This window comes from Danio rerio, chromosome 18 (genome assembly GCF_049306965.1).
Source record: "Danio rerio strain Tuebingen ecotype United States chromosome 18, GRCz12tu, whole genome shotgun sequence".
NCBI classification, from domain to species: domain Eukaryota; kingdom Metazoa; phylum Chordata; class Actinopteri; order Cypriniformes; family Danionidae; genus Danio; species Danio rerio.
Genome location: NC_133193.1, coordinates 17605365 through 17626468, shown reverse-complemented (window position 1 = coordinate 17626468; position 21104 = coordinate 17605365). Strand labels below are relative to the sequence as shown.

At 34.9% G+C, this 21104-nt stretch overlaps 1 protein-coding gene across 8 annotated transcripts in view; it reads right to left on the bottom strand.

Moving 5' to 3' along the window:
* Positions 1-21104, bottom strand: part of lrriq1 (leucine-rich repeats and IQ motif containing 1) — a 67095-nt gene that overhangs the window by 13326 nt on the left and 32665 nt on the right. For 2 of the 8 annotated variants that reach the window (XR_012394007.1, XR_011007240.2), the window contains 5 exons: positions 14787-14889; positions 14550-14610; positions 14073-14190; positions 11843-11905; positions 6390-6536 (listed from right to left, as the gene is read on the bottom strand). Coding sequence is in view for 5 of the 8 variants with exons in the window: in XM_073929929.1 (XP_073786030.1) it covers positions 6285-6311; positions 6406-6536; positions 14073-14190; positions 14550-14610; positions 14787-14889 (440 nt within the window). In the remaining 3 variants the exon portion in view is untranslated. Of the gene's footprint in view, positions 1-5871; positions 6537-11842; positions 11906-14072; positions 14191-14549; positions 14611-14786; positions 14890-18064; positions 18178-21104 lie in introns of those variants that run through there. The other 6 variants (XM_073929927.1, XM_073929930.1, XR_012394006.1 and 3 more) reach the window with 5 other exon arrangements.

The window sequence follows — 21104 nt, the reverse complement described above, 5'->3', positions numbered from 1 at the left end:
TGACCTTTTTGTCAAAATGTTCAATTATAGACCTGTCTGTAAATTTTTTTTAGATATAAAATATTTCGTCAAAATAGCGCCCTAAAATTACTGTGAAACGACAAAATCTTCCAGCCAAAAAAAAAAAAAAAAAATGAATATAACGACGGGACAGAGAGCGCGTTCATGGGTAAAGAAATCCAGCCGAAGTCCTGATACCTGTGACACAAATAGTATACACTTTTTTTTTTAACTTTTTCCCTTATGAACAGTTAAACCCTCTGGAAGTTTAAGATAATTATCAACATTTAACACTGTGTAATATATAACAGGGTAGGATACAGTGATTATTTTTTTGTGAAAAATAGACAAAGCATGCTCCAGCAAACTTTTAATATTAAAACGGGCCCTTTTCATTGGTTTAGTAATTTATTCAGCTACTTTTATCAGCTATATTGCTCACTTGACAGGCTTGGCTTCGTCCAAAATACAGCGATAACGCCAAAAACGTCGAGTTTGCAAACTCACAGCAGAATCACCAATGAGATTCTAAAGCGCGGCTCCAAAATGATTTTGCGACCACCTGAACGTCCAGGAAGGGCGTCATTCGATACCACCCTCACTCCAAAGTGTGTGCAGGACATCCCACATAGAGAAGCCCTCTCTTCTCCCTGCCAGCAGACCTCACCACCTGCCAGGATAGCCATATCTAAGGGTCACTTTCTGGCGCGGGGGTTGATGGTGCCACTCGGAGGAAAATGAAAATAAATAGGGGTGCTCTAAAGTAGCAGGGGAGTTTCTTAATAAGGCTCTGAAATGACCTTCTATTTGGACCCCTCGCTGAGGGGAAAATGTGAGAAATTCTGTGTGGTTTGTTGAAATTTTGTCTGCGCATTAGAGGTAAAGCAGATGAAAGCGAGGAAGAACGTATAATTTACGGCCTAATTTTACTTAGTTACGCGCGTACTTGCGATACTAGAAAAAATAAAATAATTCAGCATTAAAGCATTGAGACGCCTTAAATATGTTCGTTTTCCTTTGCTAAATTAAAAAGTGGTAATGTAGTAAATAATAAACATCCTAGTTTTTTGTCCATTATTATTGTTTATTTGTTTTGATTTTTGCGCAAACTGTAGCTATATTTAATATTTAATAAAATAAAATAAATCAACCTAACAAACAAAATGTAAATTTCAAACGCAAGATAATAGCATATATAACAAGAAACAAAAATAGTTTAAATAATGATTATTGTTAAACAATTGTTAATGCATATATATATATATATATATATATATATATATATATATATATATATATATATATATATATATATATATATATATAATTTCACATTTCATATAATTAATATAGTTGATTAATATAAAAAAATATTGATCAAAACTAAATATCAAAATCTTCAGCTAAAATGAAAGTCAATATAAAAAAAAATTTGTTACATGCTAAAATCACACTGGCATAAATAATCTTTTTACTTAAACTTTTTATAGTTTAATTTACCTCTAAATCACATTTTTCTCCATTTTTAAGGTACATTCACGGTGGTTTTGTAAAGGTTAACTGACATGTTTGCCAATGTTTATTGCTTCCCTCTTTCTATTATGCATCACAGACAGAATGAATCTCTAGTGAAAGTCAGAGGTCAGTAAGAGTGTGTCTGCTGGGTTTGTGTGCATATGCCTTTGCAGTCACTTAAGTAATTAAAATCAAAATAAATGCTTTGGCCACAGCCATTTCATCCAGCGCTGCTCAGGTCAGGCCCGATGCTTTGAGCTTGCTGAGAGAAATCTGCTTTAAAAAGCCTTTTCACTTCAGTGTGAAGCATTATTCAATGAGTATTTATTTTCCCTTTTATACGTTCATGGGTAGTTAAATACAGCGTAGATATTAGAAACCCAAACAAACCAATAGGTTTTACTAACCCTGTACAGATCTGCTCTTGTTGGCTGTTAGAACATTATCTTTCATGGTTTGCCTGTTTTCTGTGGGTAACAACTGGCATGAATTATCTGCTGGCGTCCAATTCAGTGAGATTCAGCAAAAGTGGAAACTTGGAAATGTACTGTCTTTTGGAGTCGTAATGAAATTTCTCTTTTTTGCATTCATAGATTAACTATCTATCTATGTATCTCCATTATCTGCCAGTGTTTGAGATCTATCGGACATTTGCCCAAACATGATGCCAGAACTCCTCCTAATAAGAAACCCCCTCTTCAAGATTTATTTCTAGGCATAAAATGATCTCTAAACCGATGCCAGGAACTTCTTTTCCATCCAATGTTTTTGAACATTCAGCTTTTTGATATCCAACTAAAATGATACAAGCTTATTGCTATCTGTCACAGATACTAAAGACAACATGTCAAGCAATACTATTGAGAAAAAAATGACAGAATTGAAAACTGTCTCCATTTTGTTCATTCAGTTACACAACAACAGTGCTTTAGGGGCTTGAAAACACAACAGGGCTCCACACTGACTTTTTACACCAGAAGCACAGTGGCCCCTTACATTTTTGGAAAAATAATCAGTAAATTTATAAGTACACAATCGGAAACACAATTTCAATTCTATTGCTTTCTAATGCTGTGTTAATTAAATGCACATTATTTTAACAGCCATCTTTAAACATTAGTAGATAATGATTACACTAGTAAAAATTAGACTAACTATGCTTTCTATGATATCTGCTACTGTATATAAAAACAGTAACCTAATGACATTTATTATAAATACATGCACAACAACTTGTCCTATATCATATAACTAGGGCCAGACCAAATCTGCAGACATTTCTTGCTATTTCTGCAGATAATTTGAAAAAAAGAAAAATCTGTGGATTTATGCGGAATGATTTAGGAGTATCATATCTAAAAACTTAATATGTAAAAGCAACAAATAATACATTTTGAACTTTTATTTAATGTTTATAATGCAGATCCAATTAGATCACTTATTTGGAAAACAAAGCAATATCAAATAAAATCTCTACTAAAGGACAGAACCTATTACTTTGCAAATTGTATTCTAAATAAATCAAATAAACATTTTAATATTATTATTATTATTATATCACAATAATATTAGTGAAATGAATTTAAAAACTGAATAAATATAAATTTACACAAGTAAAAAGACTAAACGATAGGCTAAAAATCTGTGGATTTCTAGTACAGATTCTGTGTGGGCCTATAACTCCTTTATTATATTAAATACATTATTAATAACTAATCTGACATGAAAATACTACATTTATGCCATGATAGCATGATTCCGTTAGTGTAATTGGTGAAATTATGGCAAATGTTTGTGATTTGTGGACTGAAATGCTTTCTAACTAACTGTTGCTAAGTGTTTTTGCTACTTGCTGAATCAGCGTTGTTGACAGCTCTGATTTATTTGGCTTTAAACTAGTTTATATCGTAATTGTGGTCGGAATAAAAAGTGCTTCTTGTAATGGTGGTCATGTAATGGCGACTTGTCAGTAAATGCACTTACATGATCTAAGCTGCCTTTTCTTTTAGGACAAACTAAATTGTCCGTGCAAAACTTGCAGTTCAAACAAGCAGCACCATTTTGTGCTGATTTTGGGGTTTCATATTTCTCATTGGAGCAACATGGTGGCTCAGTGGTTAGCACTGTCGCCTCACAGCAAGAAGGTCACTAGTTCGAGTCCTGGCTGGGTCAGCTGGCATGCATGAGTATGCATGTTTTCCCCATGTTCGCATAGGTTTCCGGTTGCTCCGGTTTCCCCCACAGTCCAGAAACATGAGAAATATGTGAATTTAATAAACTAAATTAGCCGTAGTGTATGCGTGTGAATGAGTATGTATGGATGTTTCTCAGTACTGGGTTGCTGGAAGGGTATCCGCTTTGTAAAACATATGCTGGATAAGTTGGCGGTTCGTTCCACTGTGGCGACCCCTAATGAATAAAGGGACTAAGCCAAAGGAAAATTAATTAATGAATATTTATCATTGCTGAAGCAAATACCAGTTCCATCAGGCAAATTGGTTGTCATAATTTGGTTGCATAGATGGGGAAAAATAAGCAAGTGTGACAACAAAAAAAAGTGGCAGCTTGAACCCTGACCTGATTTCACCAAGTAGGACATGTTCCTAGATTAACATCTATGTTGATTCTGGAACAACATTTTAATCAGCTGAATGGAATTAATGGATATGTTTACAGTTTACGTTAAGTTTAGGCTTATGGTTAGGTTTACACACATCTACATGTTTGTTATCTATATGAATAATTCACAGTTATGGTTGGGTTTAGGGGTGGAGAACAGGCATTTTCAAACAAAAAAAATGATGTTCTAGGACCAACATAAATGTTAATCCAGGATCGCATCGTACTTGGCAAAATCATGACATGCCAGGCTGAATTAGTGAAAATGGTAAAGTCATACACATGCTTATTGTGCTTTGTTTGGTTTGAAGATGAAAAACTGCAAGTGCAAAAGGTCTCATTCTAGCATAAACCACAGCGTTGGGTGTAGTTTTGTGATTATCCGAGCAGCAACTGCTGCTTTCTGTGTAAAACTCCATTGTCTTCTTAAGCGTTTATATGTAAATTGTCTGTTTATTTTGTAATTTTACATTGAAAGGTCAGAAAAAGTGCAAAATAATCAGAAGTGGACAGAAGAGACTGAAATTTGGAAATTCCTTAATTCGCAAAAATGTTTTATGCTTACTTGAGGTGGTTTTGGACTTGTGCAAAAAGAAAACGCATTTGCCGAATAAACTCTGACGTAGAGAACATTAGTGACTAATCAGCGGTCTTTATTATGCTTCCCTTGTTTACTGTTAGGGGGCTGCACGGTGGCGCAGTCGGTAGCACTTTCACCTCATAGCAAGAAGGTCGCTGGTTTGATCCTCAGCTGGGTCAGTTGGCATTTCTGTGTGGAGTTTGTATGTTCTCCCCGAGTTTCCTCCGGGTGCTCTAGTTTCCCACACAAGTCCAAAGACATGCGGTACAGGTGAATTGGGTAGGCTAAATTTTCTGTAGTGTATGTGTGTGAATAAGTGTGTATGGATGTTTCCCAGTGATGGGTTGCAGCTGGTAGTGCATCCGCTGCGTAAAACATGTGCTGGTTAAGGCGGTGGTTCATTCTGCTGTGGCGACCCCAGAATAATAAAGGGACTAAGCTGAAAATGAATGAATGAATGAATGTTTACTGTTGGTTACTAGGTTACCAATACTACAGTCGGCTAATCTTAAAACTTCATGGAATGATTATTGCAAAGAGTGTGATTCTTAAACTGTGGAAATCAGATTCTATTCCTCGATTAAAGACATTGTTGACTTATGTCACTCATATATTTTACATGGAAAGAGTCCGTTATTGAGTTATTGAAAATCCAACCATTTCTTTATCACCTGGACCAATATAATGCAGATTCTGGGCAGCAGTGTAATGCTTAACATGCTCACTACCCCTATTGACTGCCTTTGTATTTTCATTGAAACCGTTTATATGCCCAAATTGTGTTTTAATAATAACGTAATATTTTTATTTATCTATTTTTTATTATTATTATTACCATTATTTTCTTTGTATTAGCATGCTTATTTCTTGTATTATTATTGTTATGTTGTTTAATAATTATTGAAAAATGTAAAACTAGTAAAAACACTTGTTAAATGTTTTTTTTTTTTTAAACGTGCACTTATGCACATTTACATTTGGGATTTTTTATTTTATTTAAATTTTTTTTGCAAACTTTGAAAAATCTGCTTCACATTAGGATGGAAATACAGCTAATATATTCAACTGTTTGTGAAACTGTTTCAAAATACAAAAGATAAACTTTTTGCTTTAGATTCACTTATCACAGATTAGAAAATACATGTTTGAGAAGGAACCATGTCCAAACCAAATACTTTAATAAAAGTGATCTTTGATATAATAGTTTCATCAAATGCTATCATGTTATTTTGAGTTTTACAAACAATACAGTACAAGCAAATAAAAAAATAAAAGAGAAAAAGTCAATGAAAACAAGAGCGGGCTGGTTTTCATTGCATGTCATTGTCTGCATATTAAGCATGTCATTTGTAAATGGTTTCCACCCATTGCGTGGCTCGCTCTGCTCACGTTAAATGGAGTGATACTTAAAAGCAATACGTATCCTGTGACCGCCTGCAGATATTTGGGCTATATCTCATCCATTGCTTCTAATTCATTTGAGAAGAGAGGAAGCTGGATTTTAGTAAAAACAGCAGCTGCAAGGAATTTCAGCAGAGATCAAATGTGCATTGTAAGTCTTGTTAGAGGCTTATATCAACAAGACATCCATCACATTCTGAATACACACACGAAGGGCGAAAACAAAAGGAAAAACTGAATCAATATTATCTCAGAGCAACAAACACAAGATGATGTGGTTATCTTTTTACTTGTTCGGTTTTGGCCCTCTTCTTTCCTCCACCCCAGCCTCCACTGCGCCGCACTGGATTGTCCCGAAACGAGATGCGTTCGTTTCGGATTGGGGCTGAACTGACTCTAGTGGGTGATGGCACTTCAATTTCTGTGAAGACAGATAAGTTCAGAATTTAAAATACACATCTATTAATGTTAATACACCTTCAGTAGAGTGACATGTCTGGTGTTTCCTACAACACAGTTCTTTCAAACAGACAGAACAAGCTTTTTATGTAAATGATGCAGTCCACGTGTAAAACCCATGGCTGTGCTCTAGAAGAAGTTGGTCAAACAGGAGGCTACTGTGCACCACACTTAATTTGTAATATTTAAAAACTGAAAACTTTTCTGCTTATTGGTTTATTAATAAATTTTGCTACCTTGGTATTTTCAGATTCTATATAAATATTTAGATACATTTATATTTTGTAAGCTGTTTGGACAGGACTGTGTGTAGGTATAGTGTGTCCACAGTCATATTGGTGTAATATAAAGACAATAAGCCTCTTTTTTTTAATTCCTGTCAATAAAATAGGATCCAAATCCCTCCTATTTTGAGGCCGACCACAACGCAATGTAGGAGTGTGGTTTCCCCGCCCAACCAATTGATTGACAGCTGTGGATGAACATGTCTTTGTAGTAATGTGTATAATCATATCAACAAGGCAGGATGTGCGCAAAGCAACCGAGATTAAAAGATCTGTTGAGCTCTCTGTGATCATCAATCATCATCAAATTTGATCAAGATTGAGTTTTACAAGTTAAAAAACGTTCTTAAAACAGGGCATGTTTGTAATGAATTACAGCGTTTTTATTACCACAACGGCATGTCAGTACAATTATAAAAGAAGACGCTTCAATCCCGGTTTGTGGATGTTAAATCAGGTTTATTTTGTACATTAACATAACGGATATACACACAGCTGTGGATATTACTGTATATCCTGTCACATTTGCCGTGCAAAAACAGTGCAAAGTTAAATGCGTGTGCTGTGTGTGTGTGTGCGCATGCTTGAACTTTGTAACGACATTGTGTGGGACTCACCATTGCACAAAGGCTTGAATTAACTCCCCAACAAACACATCAAATAATAATTTGTAAAGTTCTTCCTGTAGTATTTCTCACAAATGTTACATGATATCTGCTTCCTTCATGTCTGTCACTGTGCTCTTTATCTGAGGCAGCCGAGGCAGAGATTGAGGCACACTCTGATAGGCACGTGGTAACAGTGCGCGGGGAGAACTAGCATTAAAGGCACAAGCAACAAAAACAACTACATAGTGTTCAGAGAGGAAAATTCTACTAGTCTGAAAGGTTTAATAAATAATCTGATGGGTGTTTTGAGCTGAAACTTTACAGACACATTCTGGAGACACAAAAGACTTATCTTAAATCTTAAAAAGGGGGGGTAAAATAGCTGCCCTTTAAAAAAATTTTTTTTAAATTGTTTGTAGTAAAAATAAATGATAATGACAGAGGCCCAACATGTATTCTGCATGTACGATATCAAAATCCTGTCAAATTTGTAATGCAGATTTTTGGAACTGGTCAAATGCAGATACAACATTCTAAATTCTTTTATTTGTGAAAAAAAACCACTTTCTAAATGAAATGAAAACATTCTGTCTTGTAAAACCATAATTTAAGCAATTTTTTTAAATACTAAAAAAATGTTTATTTATATTAAAATAAATATTTCATATATTTGCTGTATTCCATAGTTTAGGGGGGAAAATCCTTCTTACATATACTTTATTTGTCATGTGTTATTAACAATTCAGACACAACCAATTGAATTGCCTATTTGACCTTTAAGGCTTAATCGTGTTGATCACATGATGTAAACAAGTCAGAATCTCAGTTTCAAACATAACTCAGTTAAAGTTAGACCTTATAAAAAGTTAGACCTTTTAAATATAGCACCTTAAAAATCCTAGGTGAAGGCTTTACAAATGCAGTAACTTTGCAGCAAACACACATTTAAGTTTCTACAACATTTGTCTTAATTTGTTCCTTGCCTCTGTTGCTTGAAGTTTAAAAAAACACACGTCTGCCCTCAATGGATATTAATGGCACTTCAAACCCTACATGTTTATATTCAAACAGACACGACTTCTGTGTGCTGATATTTAATAAAGCGGCCACACACTTACTTAACCGCTGTGACCAAACAAATTGTTTTCAGCCATTTTGCTCCCATTACCTTTTTTAAAAAGGGCAAAAAATGAGGCACCGGGAGATTTCCTCTACACACATAATGAAAACGTTTATGGCTCCCTAAACTGCTCTTTATGGCTCGGCCCCAGTAAGTAGAGGGTATCTTGTTGCATTAAAGCTAAGTTGTATTTATAGAGACCTTACTGTAATTGAACATAGTACTAAGCACTCATGACCGAATCGCTCACGCTGATCCAATTCAAATGACAAGAGGCTTACGACGGGGTTGGGAAAAATTTGTATTACTGTATGTTTGCTGATAGGAAATAAAACATTCCTTTCCGAAAATGTGTATTGATATGAGTGGATTACAGAGGAATGGCATTTTGCATGCAAACCATGAAATTAATTATCTATAAAGGGATCTTACATAAGAGCTGTCTTTGATCTGCAGAATCGCCAGCTCCAATAAATCACCTATAAATACCTCCATGTGAAAGACATGATTCAGTCAGTCATTCAGACAGCCAGTCAGTCATTCAGACGGTCAGCATCCTCGTGGATTTCATTTTCAAATCATCATCAGAATCCAATTTAGCTTCGTTATGCCAGACAGTGAAAGCCTTGAGAGCTGGACGTGACTGTGAATGCGCTGAGCTCTGCTTGTGCTTTGTCAGTGCTTCAGTGTTTGAGACAGTGCTGTCAGAGGAATCTCACTGAATGAGAGATTATTCCTCACTTCGTCCCCTCACTGACCTGAACATCTGTCTATTGAGCTGACAATTTTAAATATCATTTAGTGTAACAATAGATCTTTTAACAAAAAAATCTAGTCAGGCATATTTAGATTAAGAATCATTTGATGACATATTAAACGATTCTATTTAAGGATCACAGTGAAATTTATTGTCAATTTAAATCCTATTACTTTGTCACTATCCTTCAACAACTATTTCAGCAAAGAAAGTTTTAAACATTTAAAACGTAAAAACATTTAGTATGATTAATTATTTGATACATTTTAATGTTTCCTTTTTACATAAATAAATGCTGAATGGCAATAGAACATTATTTCATCCATATTTTAAGTTTACAGAAACATCTTAGTGGATCTTATTTAATATGATTTCATGTGCAGTTGAAATCTGAAATATTAGCCACCCTTTTTATTTTTTCCCTATTTTCTGTTAAACAGGAGCATTTTTTTCAACACATTTCTAAAAATAATAGTTTTAATAACTCATTTCTAATAACTGATTTATTTTATCTTTGCCATGAAATAATATTTTACTAGATATATTTCGAGACACTTCTTTACAGCTTAAAGTGACATTTAAAGGCTTAACTAGATTAATTAGGTTACCTAGGCAGGTTAGGGTAATTAGGCAAGTCATAGTATAACGATGGTTTGTTCTGTAGACAATCGAAAAAATATAAAGCTTAAAGGAGCTAATAATATTGATCTTAAAATGTTTTTTTTTTTTTTTTAAAACTGCTTTTATTCTAGCCAAAATGAAACAAATAAGACTTTCTCCAGAAGATTATCAGACCTACTGTAAAAATTTCCTTGTTCAATTAAACACTTGGGAAATATTTAAAAAAGAAAATAAATTTAAAGGGGGGCTAATAATTCTGACTTCAAATGTATATAAAATTACATTTGTTAATGAATTTCTATGCATTTCCCTTATTTAGCAACTATAAATTAAAAATATAAACAAAAAATAAAATTTTTACAAAAATATTTATATAAATGAGTACACTCTAGTTTAAAAACAAATATAGGTAATATATTTTGATGCAGTTGAACAAAACAGATATATTAAATGGATATACTTATTAAAATACTACTTTAGTCACTGAACATTTTTAGAAACAGAAAGATAATGCATTTAAACTCATGCAAAATATTGCAAAAAAAATTCCAAATTTACAACAATATTTTAGATATTTTTTGTTTCTTCTGATTTATGTAATATTTCGCTAACATATAGATTTGGGCTACTAACTTTTGGACCGTTAACGTAAGTTATTTTGTTAGATTAGCTCAAGATTTGACTTCAGTACTGACTAATCTGATGTATTTTCACAATTCTAATAGTTTAAAGCATCCTATAGACGGCAACACAGTGCTTCAGTGGTTAACACCATCACAGCAAGAAGGTCGCTGGTTTGAGTACTGGCTGGATCAGTTGATCTGTGGTGAGTATGCATGTTCTCTCTGTGTTTGCGTGGATTTACTCCGAGTGCTCCGGTTTCCTCCAAAGGCATGCTATAAGTTAATTGAATAAACTAAATTGGCCGTAGTGTATGTGTGTGAATGAGTGTGCATGGATGTTTTCCAGTACTGAGTTGCAGCTGGAAGGGCATCTGCTGTGTAAAACATATGTTAAAAAAGTTGGCGCCCCCTGATGAATAAAAGTATTAAGCTAAAAAAAAAAATAAATGTATGACCCTATAGACAATATACATTTAAATGAGAGATTTGTGAGGGGTGTACTCATTTATGCTGAACACTGTATAAGTGAAATACTAAACCATATATTCTATTGCTAAACTTAACTTAAAACCGTTAATAATGTCAGACAAAGTGGAATCTCAGAAAATGAGCTTCATCTGAAAGGTAGATTTATTTGATGACTTATATACTGATAAATGAATATGCACATTGCCATCTTAGCCTATGTATTTAGTTAGTATTAAGTAGCAAGTGTTTAATAATAATTTTTTGTCCATAATTCCCTCATTCATAAATGCATAATAACATGTCACAGATCACAAATTTTCATAGACATAATCGAATTTCAGACAAAATCAAAAATTGTTTATCTATTCATCAAAAGTTCTAGGATCAGAGTTTGTCATACCTGCATAACTGCAAAAAACAGTAGCACAATAAATATTTTAAACATGTTTCACTAATCTATATGCAAATACGATCATGCACACTTTTTAAACAAAATGTCAAATTTTCCCAAAATGTGAATAAGGTGTTTTTTGCTTTATAGAGCAGCCAACTCTAGTATTGGTAACCGACAGTAAAAAAGGCAAGCATAATAGAGACAGCTGTTTAGTCACATAGTGTAATTTTTGCTATATCAGAGCTTATTCGGCAAAACCATTTCCTTTTTTTAGAGTATTGTGATGTGAAATGTCTTTCAGAAGAGTGTGATGGTGTAATGGGTGATGAAGTGAGTCAGATGATGTATGTGTGTGTGTGTTCATCAGTGTCCATCATGTGCTTGATTCCTTACCCTCTGCTCTCGGTGTGCAGTATTTGATTTGGCACCTGATCCACATGATTTAACCTCACATCCCTGTGTGAAGTGCAGAGTTTGAACATTCTTCCCTAATTATTCCCATCCCTAAACAGCTAAAAAATTATTACCGAGATAAATCATAGAGAGACAATGCTCTGAGGATATCCAGAAAGCTGGAGAAGAAAAGTAGTGATGGTAAAAATGTTTTATATTTAAGTATTTAATAGTATATACGCTCAACGGCCACTTTATTAGGTAAACCTTACTAGTAGAGGGTTGGACACCCTTTTGCCTTCAACAAGGTACTGGAAATATTCCTCAGAGATGTTGGTCCATACTGACATGATAGCATTGCACATTTACAGCAGATTTGTCGGCTGCACATCCATGATGCGAATCTCCTGTTCCACCACATCCCAGGGGTGCTCTATTGGATTGAGATATGGTGACTGGGAAGGCCCTTTGAGTATAGTGAACTCATTGTCATGTTCAAGAAACCGGTCTGAGATGATTCATGCTTTATGACATGACGTGTTATCCTGTTGGAAGTAGCCATCAGAAGTTGGGTGAACACTGTGTTCATAAAGGGATGGATATGGTCAGCAACAATACTCTGTATTGTGGTGTTGACATGATGCTTAATTGGTACTAATGTGCCCAAAGTGTGCCAAGAAAATATCCCCCACACCATTACACTACCATCACCAGCCTGAAACATTGATACAAGGCAGGATGGATCCATGCTTTCATGTTGTTGATGCCAAATTCTGACTCTACCACCTGAATGTCACATCAGAAAGAGACTCGTCACACCAGGCAACATTTTCCAATCTTCTGTTGTCCAATTTTGGTGAGCTTGTGCAAATTGTATAGTTATTTTCACTGGATATTTTCTCTTTTTTGGACCATTCTTTTCAAACCCTAGATAAGGTTGTGCGTGAAAATACCAACAGATCAGCAGTTTCTGAAATATTCATAACAGCCCATCTGGCATCAACAACCATGCCACATTCAAAGTCACTTAAATCATCTTTCTTCCCCATTCTGATGCTCGGTTTGAACTGCAGCAGATCATCTTGACCATTTCTACATGCCTAAATGTACTGAGTTGCTGCCATATAATTAGCTGTTTAGAGATTTGCGTTAATAAGCAGTTGTACTTAATAAAGTGGTCGATGAGTGTAAATGAACTAGAGAGGAATTTCTCTGCTTTCCTAAAACTTCTTTGTTGTTTTTTTGGCCACAGATGGTTTTAATGTTAATGCGACATTTGCATACTTCATAAACTTCATAATTTTATCAGCAAATCAATATTTGAAATGCAAACTGCCCGGTTAAACAGTAATTACATTATAGTCCAATATAATCAGACCTGGCAAGAACAGAAATTTACATGAAAAGTTCATGCAGAGAACAGCGTTTTAATTTTCCATGAAATATTATAAAATAAGCAGCAGAACATTTTCAACATTGATATTATTTCAAAAGTTGTCTTCGTTTAGCAATGGTTCTGAATAATCAGTTGACATTGAAAGTTGGAGTTGTAAAAAAAGCATTTTGTGTCTGTCCATACATTTAAGTCAACTCTGTTACTTCGGCTATAAAAAAAAGAGTATAACAGTCTTTAAATCACGATAAAAAAAGCGTGTGACTTGCTCCAAATGATGACATTTCCTCTGGTAGGAAACTCTGGAAAGCATTGAGGCATGTCATTTATTTTTCTCTCAATAATTTTTACAAAATGTTTAGAAGACACTAATATTATATACTTCATTATTTTTTACTTTGTTATTCTAATATATCAATAAATTTCACATTCAACTTTTACAAAACTACAATGATTTGATGAAAAATGCACAAAATGGTGCAAAATGGCAAGTCTGGTTGCGTTTCAAAAAGTTTAATGACAATCTAAACAACAATTAGGAACAGATTAAAACGTTTCTTATCACATTCAGGCAGTGGCAGTATTTTACATCAATAAGGAATTTAGTTTATTGTAAATTTTACATTTGTTGTAAATGTCAGACCAGTTTAGGGAAAACTAATGGAAAACGCTTCAAATGTACCTGAAATTTTGGAATAAGTCATGTGTGTGGGTGTAAATTTATTTTAGAATTTCTTATTACTATTTATTTTTACTTCATTAATTAAATGTATCTTTATTTAAATAGTAAACATCAAACATTGTATTGTATAAATCACTTTAGTAAAAAAGACTCACTTTTGTTTTCAGCTGAGAATCTCCGAGCCCGAGAATGTGTTTTAGCAGTTGGAGAGACACCAGTGGGCTCTGTCAAAAACCTCGAGACTGAATCTACACTATCTCTGTCCCCAGTGGCCTATAAGAGAGAGAAAAAAAAAGGTACATAAAAAGTATACAGTCTAAAAAAAAACAATGCGTAAAATTACAGAGAAATGACTGGCCGCTGATCATCGTTTTTGTTGCATAAGTCACTTGACTAACATATAATGATCAATATATAATGAAATTCTCAACATCAAAAGTAAATCATAGATCAAGTCCCACAATGCAAATCATAAACGGCAGTAAATCAAGAGCCACAGACAGCAGTTGTTCATTTTTACAGTATGTACACCTTAAATTTAACACAGGTAATAAACACAGTATCTAACATACAACACATACTATCCTGTTAGTGTATAGGTTGAAATAAAAATCCAAATAAAAGTCTCTCACCACAAGCTGCACCCTCCCACCATTAAGAATATCAGGGCCAATGTCAGGGAGGAAATGACCCCTATAAAAGACATTAATTAGATCAGCTGTACCACAGTTTACACAACATCATATTCACAACATGTGAGATGGTTTTAAATTTACAAGTCACCACTACTGTATAATTCATCATTATGAACTGCAACTGCATAACCTACTGTCCATCTGTGTGTTTCTGTAGTTCAGATTGTGTCTCACCGTCCCGTATCTGAGGAGTCCAGCCACTGATAACCTTTCTCCCTGTAAGTTTGTTTTTCATCTGCTTTTGGTGATTTGTGAACTTCATTTGCTCTTTGGTGACCTGCATTTGATCGAAAACAAGAACAAGAGCATCCAAAAGATTTATTTTCTGGTACATCAATATAATATTTACATAAACATAATGTAGAGAGGTGTTTTTGTGCCAGACAGTTCCTGGTAAGTGATGGAAAAAAGACAAAAGGAAAACTGTTAGGAGGATAAAGAAAGCTTGTTTCGCAAACTTCTAGGGTGTATATTTACATCTACAGAGCAATAAATAAACTAAGTGAGTTCATAGGAAATAGAGAAATTTATGCACTGTGTCAATACATGCCACCAAAAATCCCTAATTTAAAATAAACACACATTGACACTCACAAGAATTGATAATGACTTCTGACAGCCAAGTGCTGGAACTAATGAGACATTTATTTTAGTCATTTTCATGCTTTAGCCAAAAAGTAAAGGGCAGACAAGAATTATGGGTTACAGTTGTCATGGGTTAATTGAAAATCCACTAAAAATGTCAAGTGATTAACATCCCCAGGGGCCGTATGAGAAAACAGGACAAAAGACAATCCATGTATATTGGTGACAAAAAGTTCTGAAATTAAATGTTTACCAAGCACTATAGATTTCATATTACATTTTTCATACAAAATAGATTACTTAATGCAGTGGAATTCAAACTTTTTTCACCAAGTACCACCTTGGGAAAAAAAAAATTCTCTCCAAGTGCAACCATTATGACCAGTATTGAAATACAGTGTAACTACTGACTCAAAACGTCAACATTTAAATTAAAATGTTCTTTTAAAAGTTAAAAATGATAGGCTACTGTTCTTATAAAGTAAAAAAAAAAAAACTCCTGTACTCCTGTAAAGTATTAATATAGTAGCCTATTTATCAACACCTGGAAACATAGACTATATGTCATCATATTCATATATAAATCATTTTTTAAATAAATTTTTGAATATATGTAGCATGTACATATGACATATTTGATTCCTCCGCGTACAACTAGTGGTACACATACCATAGTTTGAGAACCACTGACTTAATGCATTAAACAAATAAATGTATAATAAACTAATATTAAGATCCCCAAAAACCTTGAATGCAAGCAAATGGGTTCAGTAACAAAATATCAAACCCAAGCCTCTACTTATATCAGAATACATATTTGTATTTATTAGTTTGAAAGATTTATTTTTATCCTTCCTGTTGCTTTTGTTATTTATTGAAAAATTATTAAATATAATACAGTATTAAGCATTATACATTCAATTTGATTCCATTTCTGCAATAATAAAAATAATACTTGAGTACTTCCAAAAAAAGAGATGAACACTGTAATGTTCAATACAATGTCCAAAATGTATTTGCTGAAAAGTTACAAAAAAAACTAGTCTGGCAGTACATGCAGACAACTTGAGAAGTCATGATAGTAATAAGAGTTTTCAATATGATAGAAACGCATAGATGCAGCACTAGAAGCCTTATCCCCCCGTCTGTCCCACCCCGAGGACATTAGAGGACCAGGAGTCACGGCTGTTAAAGCCCTCTTAAATACATTAGGCCTTGTGCTGCCGCTGGACTCAGAGAATCAGCCCTTTCACAGGTCAGGATTGCAGAGGGTCAGAGGGATTGCCTTAAGGACACAGGTATTTGCAGAAATCTTGCTCTTTCATACTAAAACTGAGCCAACACAAGGTCAATCCTGACAAAATCAAGATAGCAACTACTCTGGTTAACCCACAAGGACAATAAACACAAAGAGCTAAAAAAAATGCATTTTGTTATAATTGTATATATATATATATATATATATATATATATATATATATACAGTCAAGCCCAAAATTATTCATTCCACTGGCAAATTCTGACTTAAAGTTTTTGTTCAAATGTAAATAAAAGCCAAGAAATATATATTTGCTGTATATATATTATAGTAATCTGCTGCTTGGCTTTGGCTTTTTTGGGGTTAATTGTTGTAAATACCTGGTTGCAACAGAGAAATACTTTGTAGACATTACAATCTATGTAGACATTACAATACTTGACATTATGCAAAAAAAAATCATTTAAATACTGGTTCAAAAGTGAAGTTTTTGAATTGGAAATGCTGCTGATGTAAATGAAGGGCGAAAAAAGTTGCTCATACAAAAGTGTTTTTGAGACTTTCTGTGTTTGAATTTCTTTTTATATACACGATTTTGCTGTCAAACTGTTCTACAAATGCAGGATCACACTCGTATTACTGCGATATGCCTGTATATCGGCACTGGTGGGGGCCACTAAGGCACTCTGCCTGTGGCCTTGAGCCAACCCATGCCTCCCAGCAGTGCTGATATACAGCCATATCGCAGTGCTACAAGTGTGATATTGCTCATATATGGGTCAAAGACAAGACATCCTATTTTGATTTCACAATAAAACATAGAATTGAGTTACTTTTTTTTGAGTTTTTTTTCTGGATTGCTTTTTAAAACACTGCAGTTGAGTTTAGAGAAGTGGGTGGGCGGGTCAATCGGTGCTTTTTAAAACACTATTGGTTGGGTTTAGGTAAGGAGGAGTAACTCTGTCAGTCGACAGCAGCCTCTGGTGGATTTACGTGTGAAGAGCAGGCACGAAAGGCACTCGCAAGAGAAATTTGAGATCTAAAAAAGCGTACACAGTGGCCTCTGGTGGATTCACAAAAACTGCAAAAAAAAAAAAAAAACGTAGCTCCTTGGATGTATTTGGAGCTCTCCAGAAATGTATATAGGGGTACGAAATCAGAATGAGCCTGGGTTGACAGTTCTTTTTGAGATATGAAGTTATGTTCGACTAAATGACATTCCATTTATTATGGCAAATAATATTTTCTTTTTAAAAATTACAATGAATTAAAAAACAATAAATGCACTCATTAACCCACTTTTTGTTTTCGAACCACATACAGTATAAATAGAGAGGGAACATTCATAATCTAAAGCCTATATGTCCTATCATCTTATCCATCGAAATTGCTTCCGCAGATCTTCAGGTTATTTTTGGGTCTGACTAACTAAACTGGAATCTGGTGTCCAAAATGCCTAAATTGTTTCACTGGAGTGAAGTCACTTCATGCACACACGCACAGGCTGTGCACAAAGCACGGTGCATGTGGGGGATTCTCTGTGTGTGTGTGTGTGTGTGTGTGTGTGTGTGTGTGTGTGTGTGTGTGTGTGTGTGCTACAGAGACATACCCATGGGGCTCTGATTGTTTGGGAGTTCTTCTAGCAGACTCAAAGAAGGAGGTCAGGTCTTTTATCGTGAGGTTCTGTCTCCCACTTTCCTTTACCCTGGGTCAAACCTTCACCTCCAGAGTGCAGAGCACAGGCGGTCAACCAGCGGTCAACACACACACACACACACAAACACATGCCACTAAAAGCTCAGCACACAACCCTGAAGCCTGTCAATCACATCAATCTGAAGGAATCAGACACAATTACGAAATATAATGAATCTCAGAGTGAAACGATAAGACTATAAATCATTGGTTGAACTAAAAGAATAGAAAAAATGTATATGATGAACATAAAATGAACAATTATTTTATGTACTAAAATAAAAATACACTAAACTAAAATGTTAGAAATTACATAAAAACTGAAATTGTGTCAGCGCCAATAGCCTAGTGGTTAAGTGCACCGACATATAGCACGATGGTGCTCACGGCTGTCGATGTCCTTTGCCGACCCTTCCTCTCTCTGCTCTCAACTATTTCCTGTCAATTCTCTGCACTATTCTATCCATTAAAGGTTAAAACCCTCTGAAAATAATTATATATATAAAGAAAAAAACTGAAATTGTAAAAATAAAAAACTTTTGGGCCCATGTATTAAATATTATTGAGATGTTTAACAATTGAACCAACAATAAAAATAACATCTAAACTTTTTCTACTTTATTATTTTATCTTTGCTTACATTATACTTAGTATATACTTAGTTATACTTGAAACTTAGCTCAATTCATATTAATTTTGGCCTTTATGAATATTACTAAATCAAAAGTTTTATCTGGTATCATTATTGGTCAGACTTTACAATTAGTTAATATTAGTTAACATATTTACTAACTTTCCCAGAGATGGGTTGCGGCTGGAGGGGCATCCGCTGCGTAAAAAAAAAAAAAACACTTGCTGGATAAGTTGGTGGTTCATTCCGCTGTGGCGACCCCGGATTAATAAAGGGACTAAGCCGACATGAAAACGAATGAATGAATATTTACTAACGTGCAATAATTAATGCATAATTCAAAATTTGTATTGTTTGGTACAATATCCCTTACATAACAACCAACTAGATGTACATTATACCTCTTGCCACAAAACATAATAATTATAAAAAAAAGGCTAAAAATTTGCTGAAAACAGCAAAGACCAACCAACTTATTGAGTCCAATATGGGGCATAACAGTTGAGAACACCATTGTAAAAGATAAGCTTTAAAAAAATGGTAAATAATTGTATTCAGGGATGATCGAGATGATTGAAGAATGGCCTATCAGAATCAAGTATTCCAGACAGCTGTGTAATAATAACTGTTATAACACAGCTGTCTGCAACATTTTAAGATATGTTACACTGAGACATGCTGAAACTAATAACACAGGCTCATCCTCATACTTTGAATCATCTCTGTCAGTGAATATACATGCATTATTCTGCGATAGCAACCGGCTGAATGTACTTTATGACTTACTTAATGTACTGTGAGTTAACAAGAACTAATGATGAACAACTTTATTTTCGTTAACTAATATTAACAAAAATTAATAAATACTGTAATACATGCATTGTTTATTGTTTGTTTATATTAACAAATCTCTTAAGATGATCTAATGGGACCTTATTGTAAAGTGTTGGCATATTATTTAATAATTCTGAGCAAACATGAACTAACAATATAAATTTGGCAGTTAACAAAGCTAATAATCACTCCAACAAACTGTTTACTAATGGTACTGTACCTTGAAAATAGATTCAGTCATGATAAGATATAGATCTCAAAGCCTAAGCAAGACATTATATGTCAGTTAAAGTCCTTCAACTGATCTGAAGTATTATTTTCCACAACCTCTGACTCTCTTGTGTGATTTCTTCGCAAAGGAATCCACTCAAACCCAAAGCATCATCTACTAGAGCGGTGATACAGTGCCAAGCCCAGCAGATACAGGAGACTGGAAATACAGGACACATGGTGCAAATCAAACCCAGGAGAGCGGCGAAAACACACAGGTTAACCCGAAGCAACTATATGCTCCGTTCCACCAAAAAACGTGTCAGAGTAATGCATCTCTGAGGATTAAAAACTTAAAAGCCCACATGAGCAGGGCATCGTGGGAGCGTGTCCTGGCTTTGGGCTTGGGTTCGGCTACCTGCTTTTCCCCTCTGCTGACCCGCGGAAGGCCCTGCGCCTCAGGCTACAGGCCGGCCGCCGCTCCCCTGCTTTCCCCCAGCAGGGGCTTACATTTCAACCGAGCGCTCCAAGCCCTCTTCTGGAGGTGATTAGCCCCCCGAAGCCGTGACAGATTCTTTCCGAGATATCCGCCTCACTCGTGTTTATTTTATCCCAGCTCTCTTTTGTGGATGTGCTGGACATGAAGTAACCCACTTGAAAATGGGTATCGGCTTACATACGCCACGGGACTGGCGGAGGAGTCGGAACAACAACAAAAAAGAAAAGAAAGAAAGCAACCATTATACATATAAAGAGGACGTCTTTGCATTTATTTGACCTGCTCTTTAGCATGACTCTCTATCTCTTATCTCTTACGCTTGACCCCCATTGGTAGCATCGGTTTGGACGCCCCCTGCCCCCATCGGGTGGCACTGTGGCTACAGACGGCGCTCTCTCTCAGTCTGGGACCCCTAAGTGCCCGACCTCCTCTGTACTTAACTCAATTTCACACTTCAGGTCCGCTACAAAGCCTCCTGAAATACAATCATCTTGTTTATTCTCCACCATCCCAAACAACCTAATGGCTGGCTATTTACGAGCTCCATCATGTGCGTTCAATTTGATCAGACGATGTGTATGTTTTCATGTATTACACGCAATGTAGATCCAAGCATGTCCCAAATGACTGTATGGATTGAGCCCATGGGGAGTAATGAAAGTGGAGTAGTTTCTAAATGGGGAAATTATGCAAGTTCCATATTTTGGTAAATGACAACAATTGATTCATGAAATAAATCATTTGATTAATTGATATAGTAGATCAGTTTTTTTCTATAGA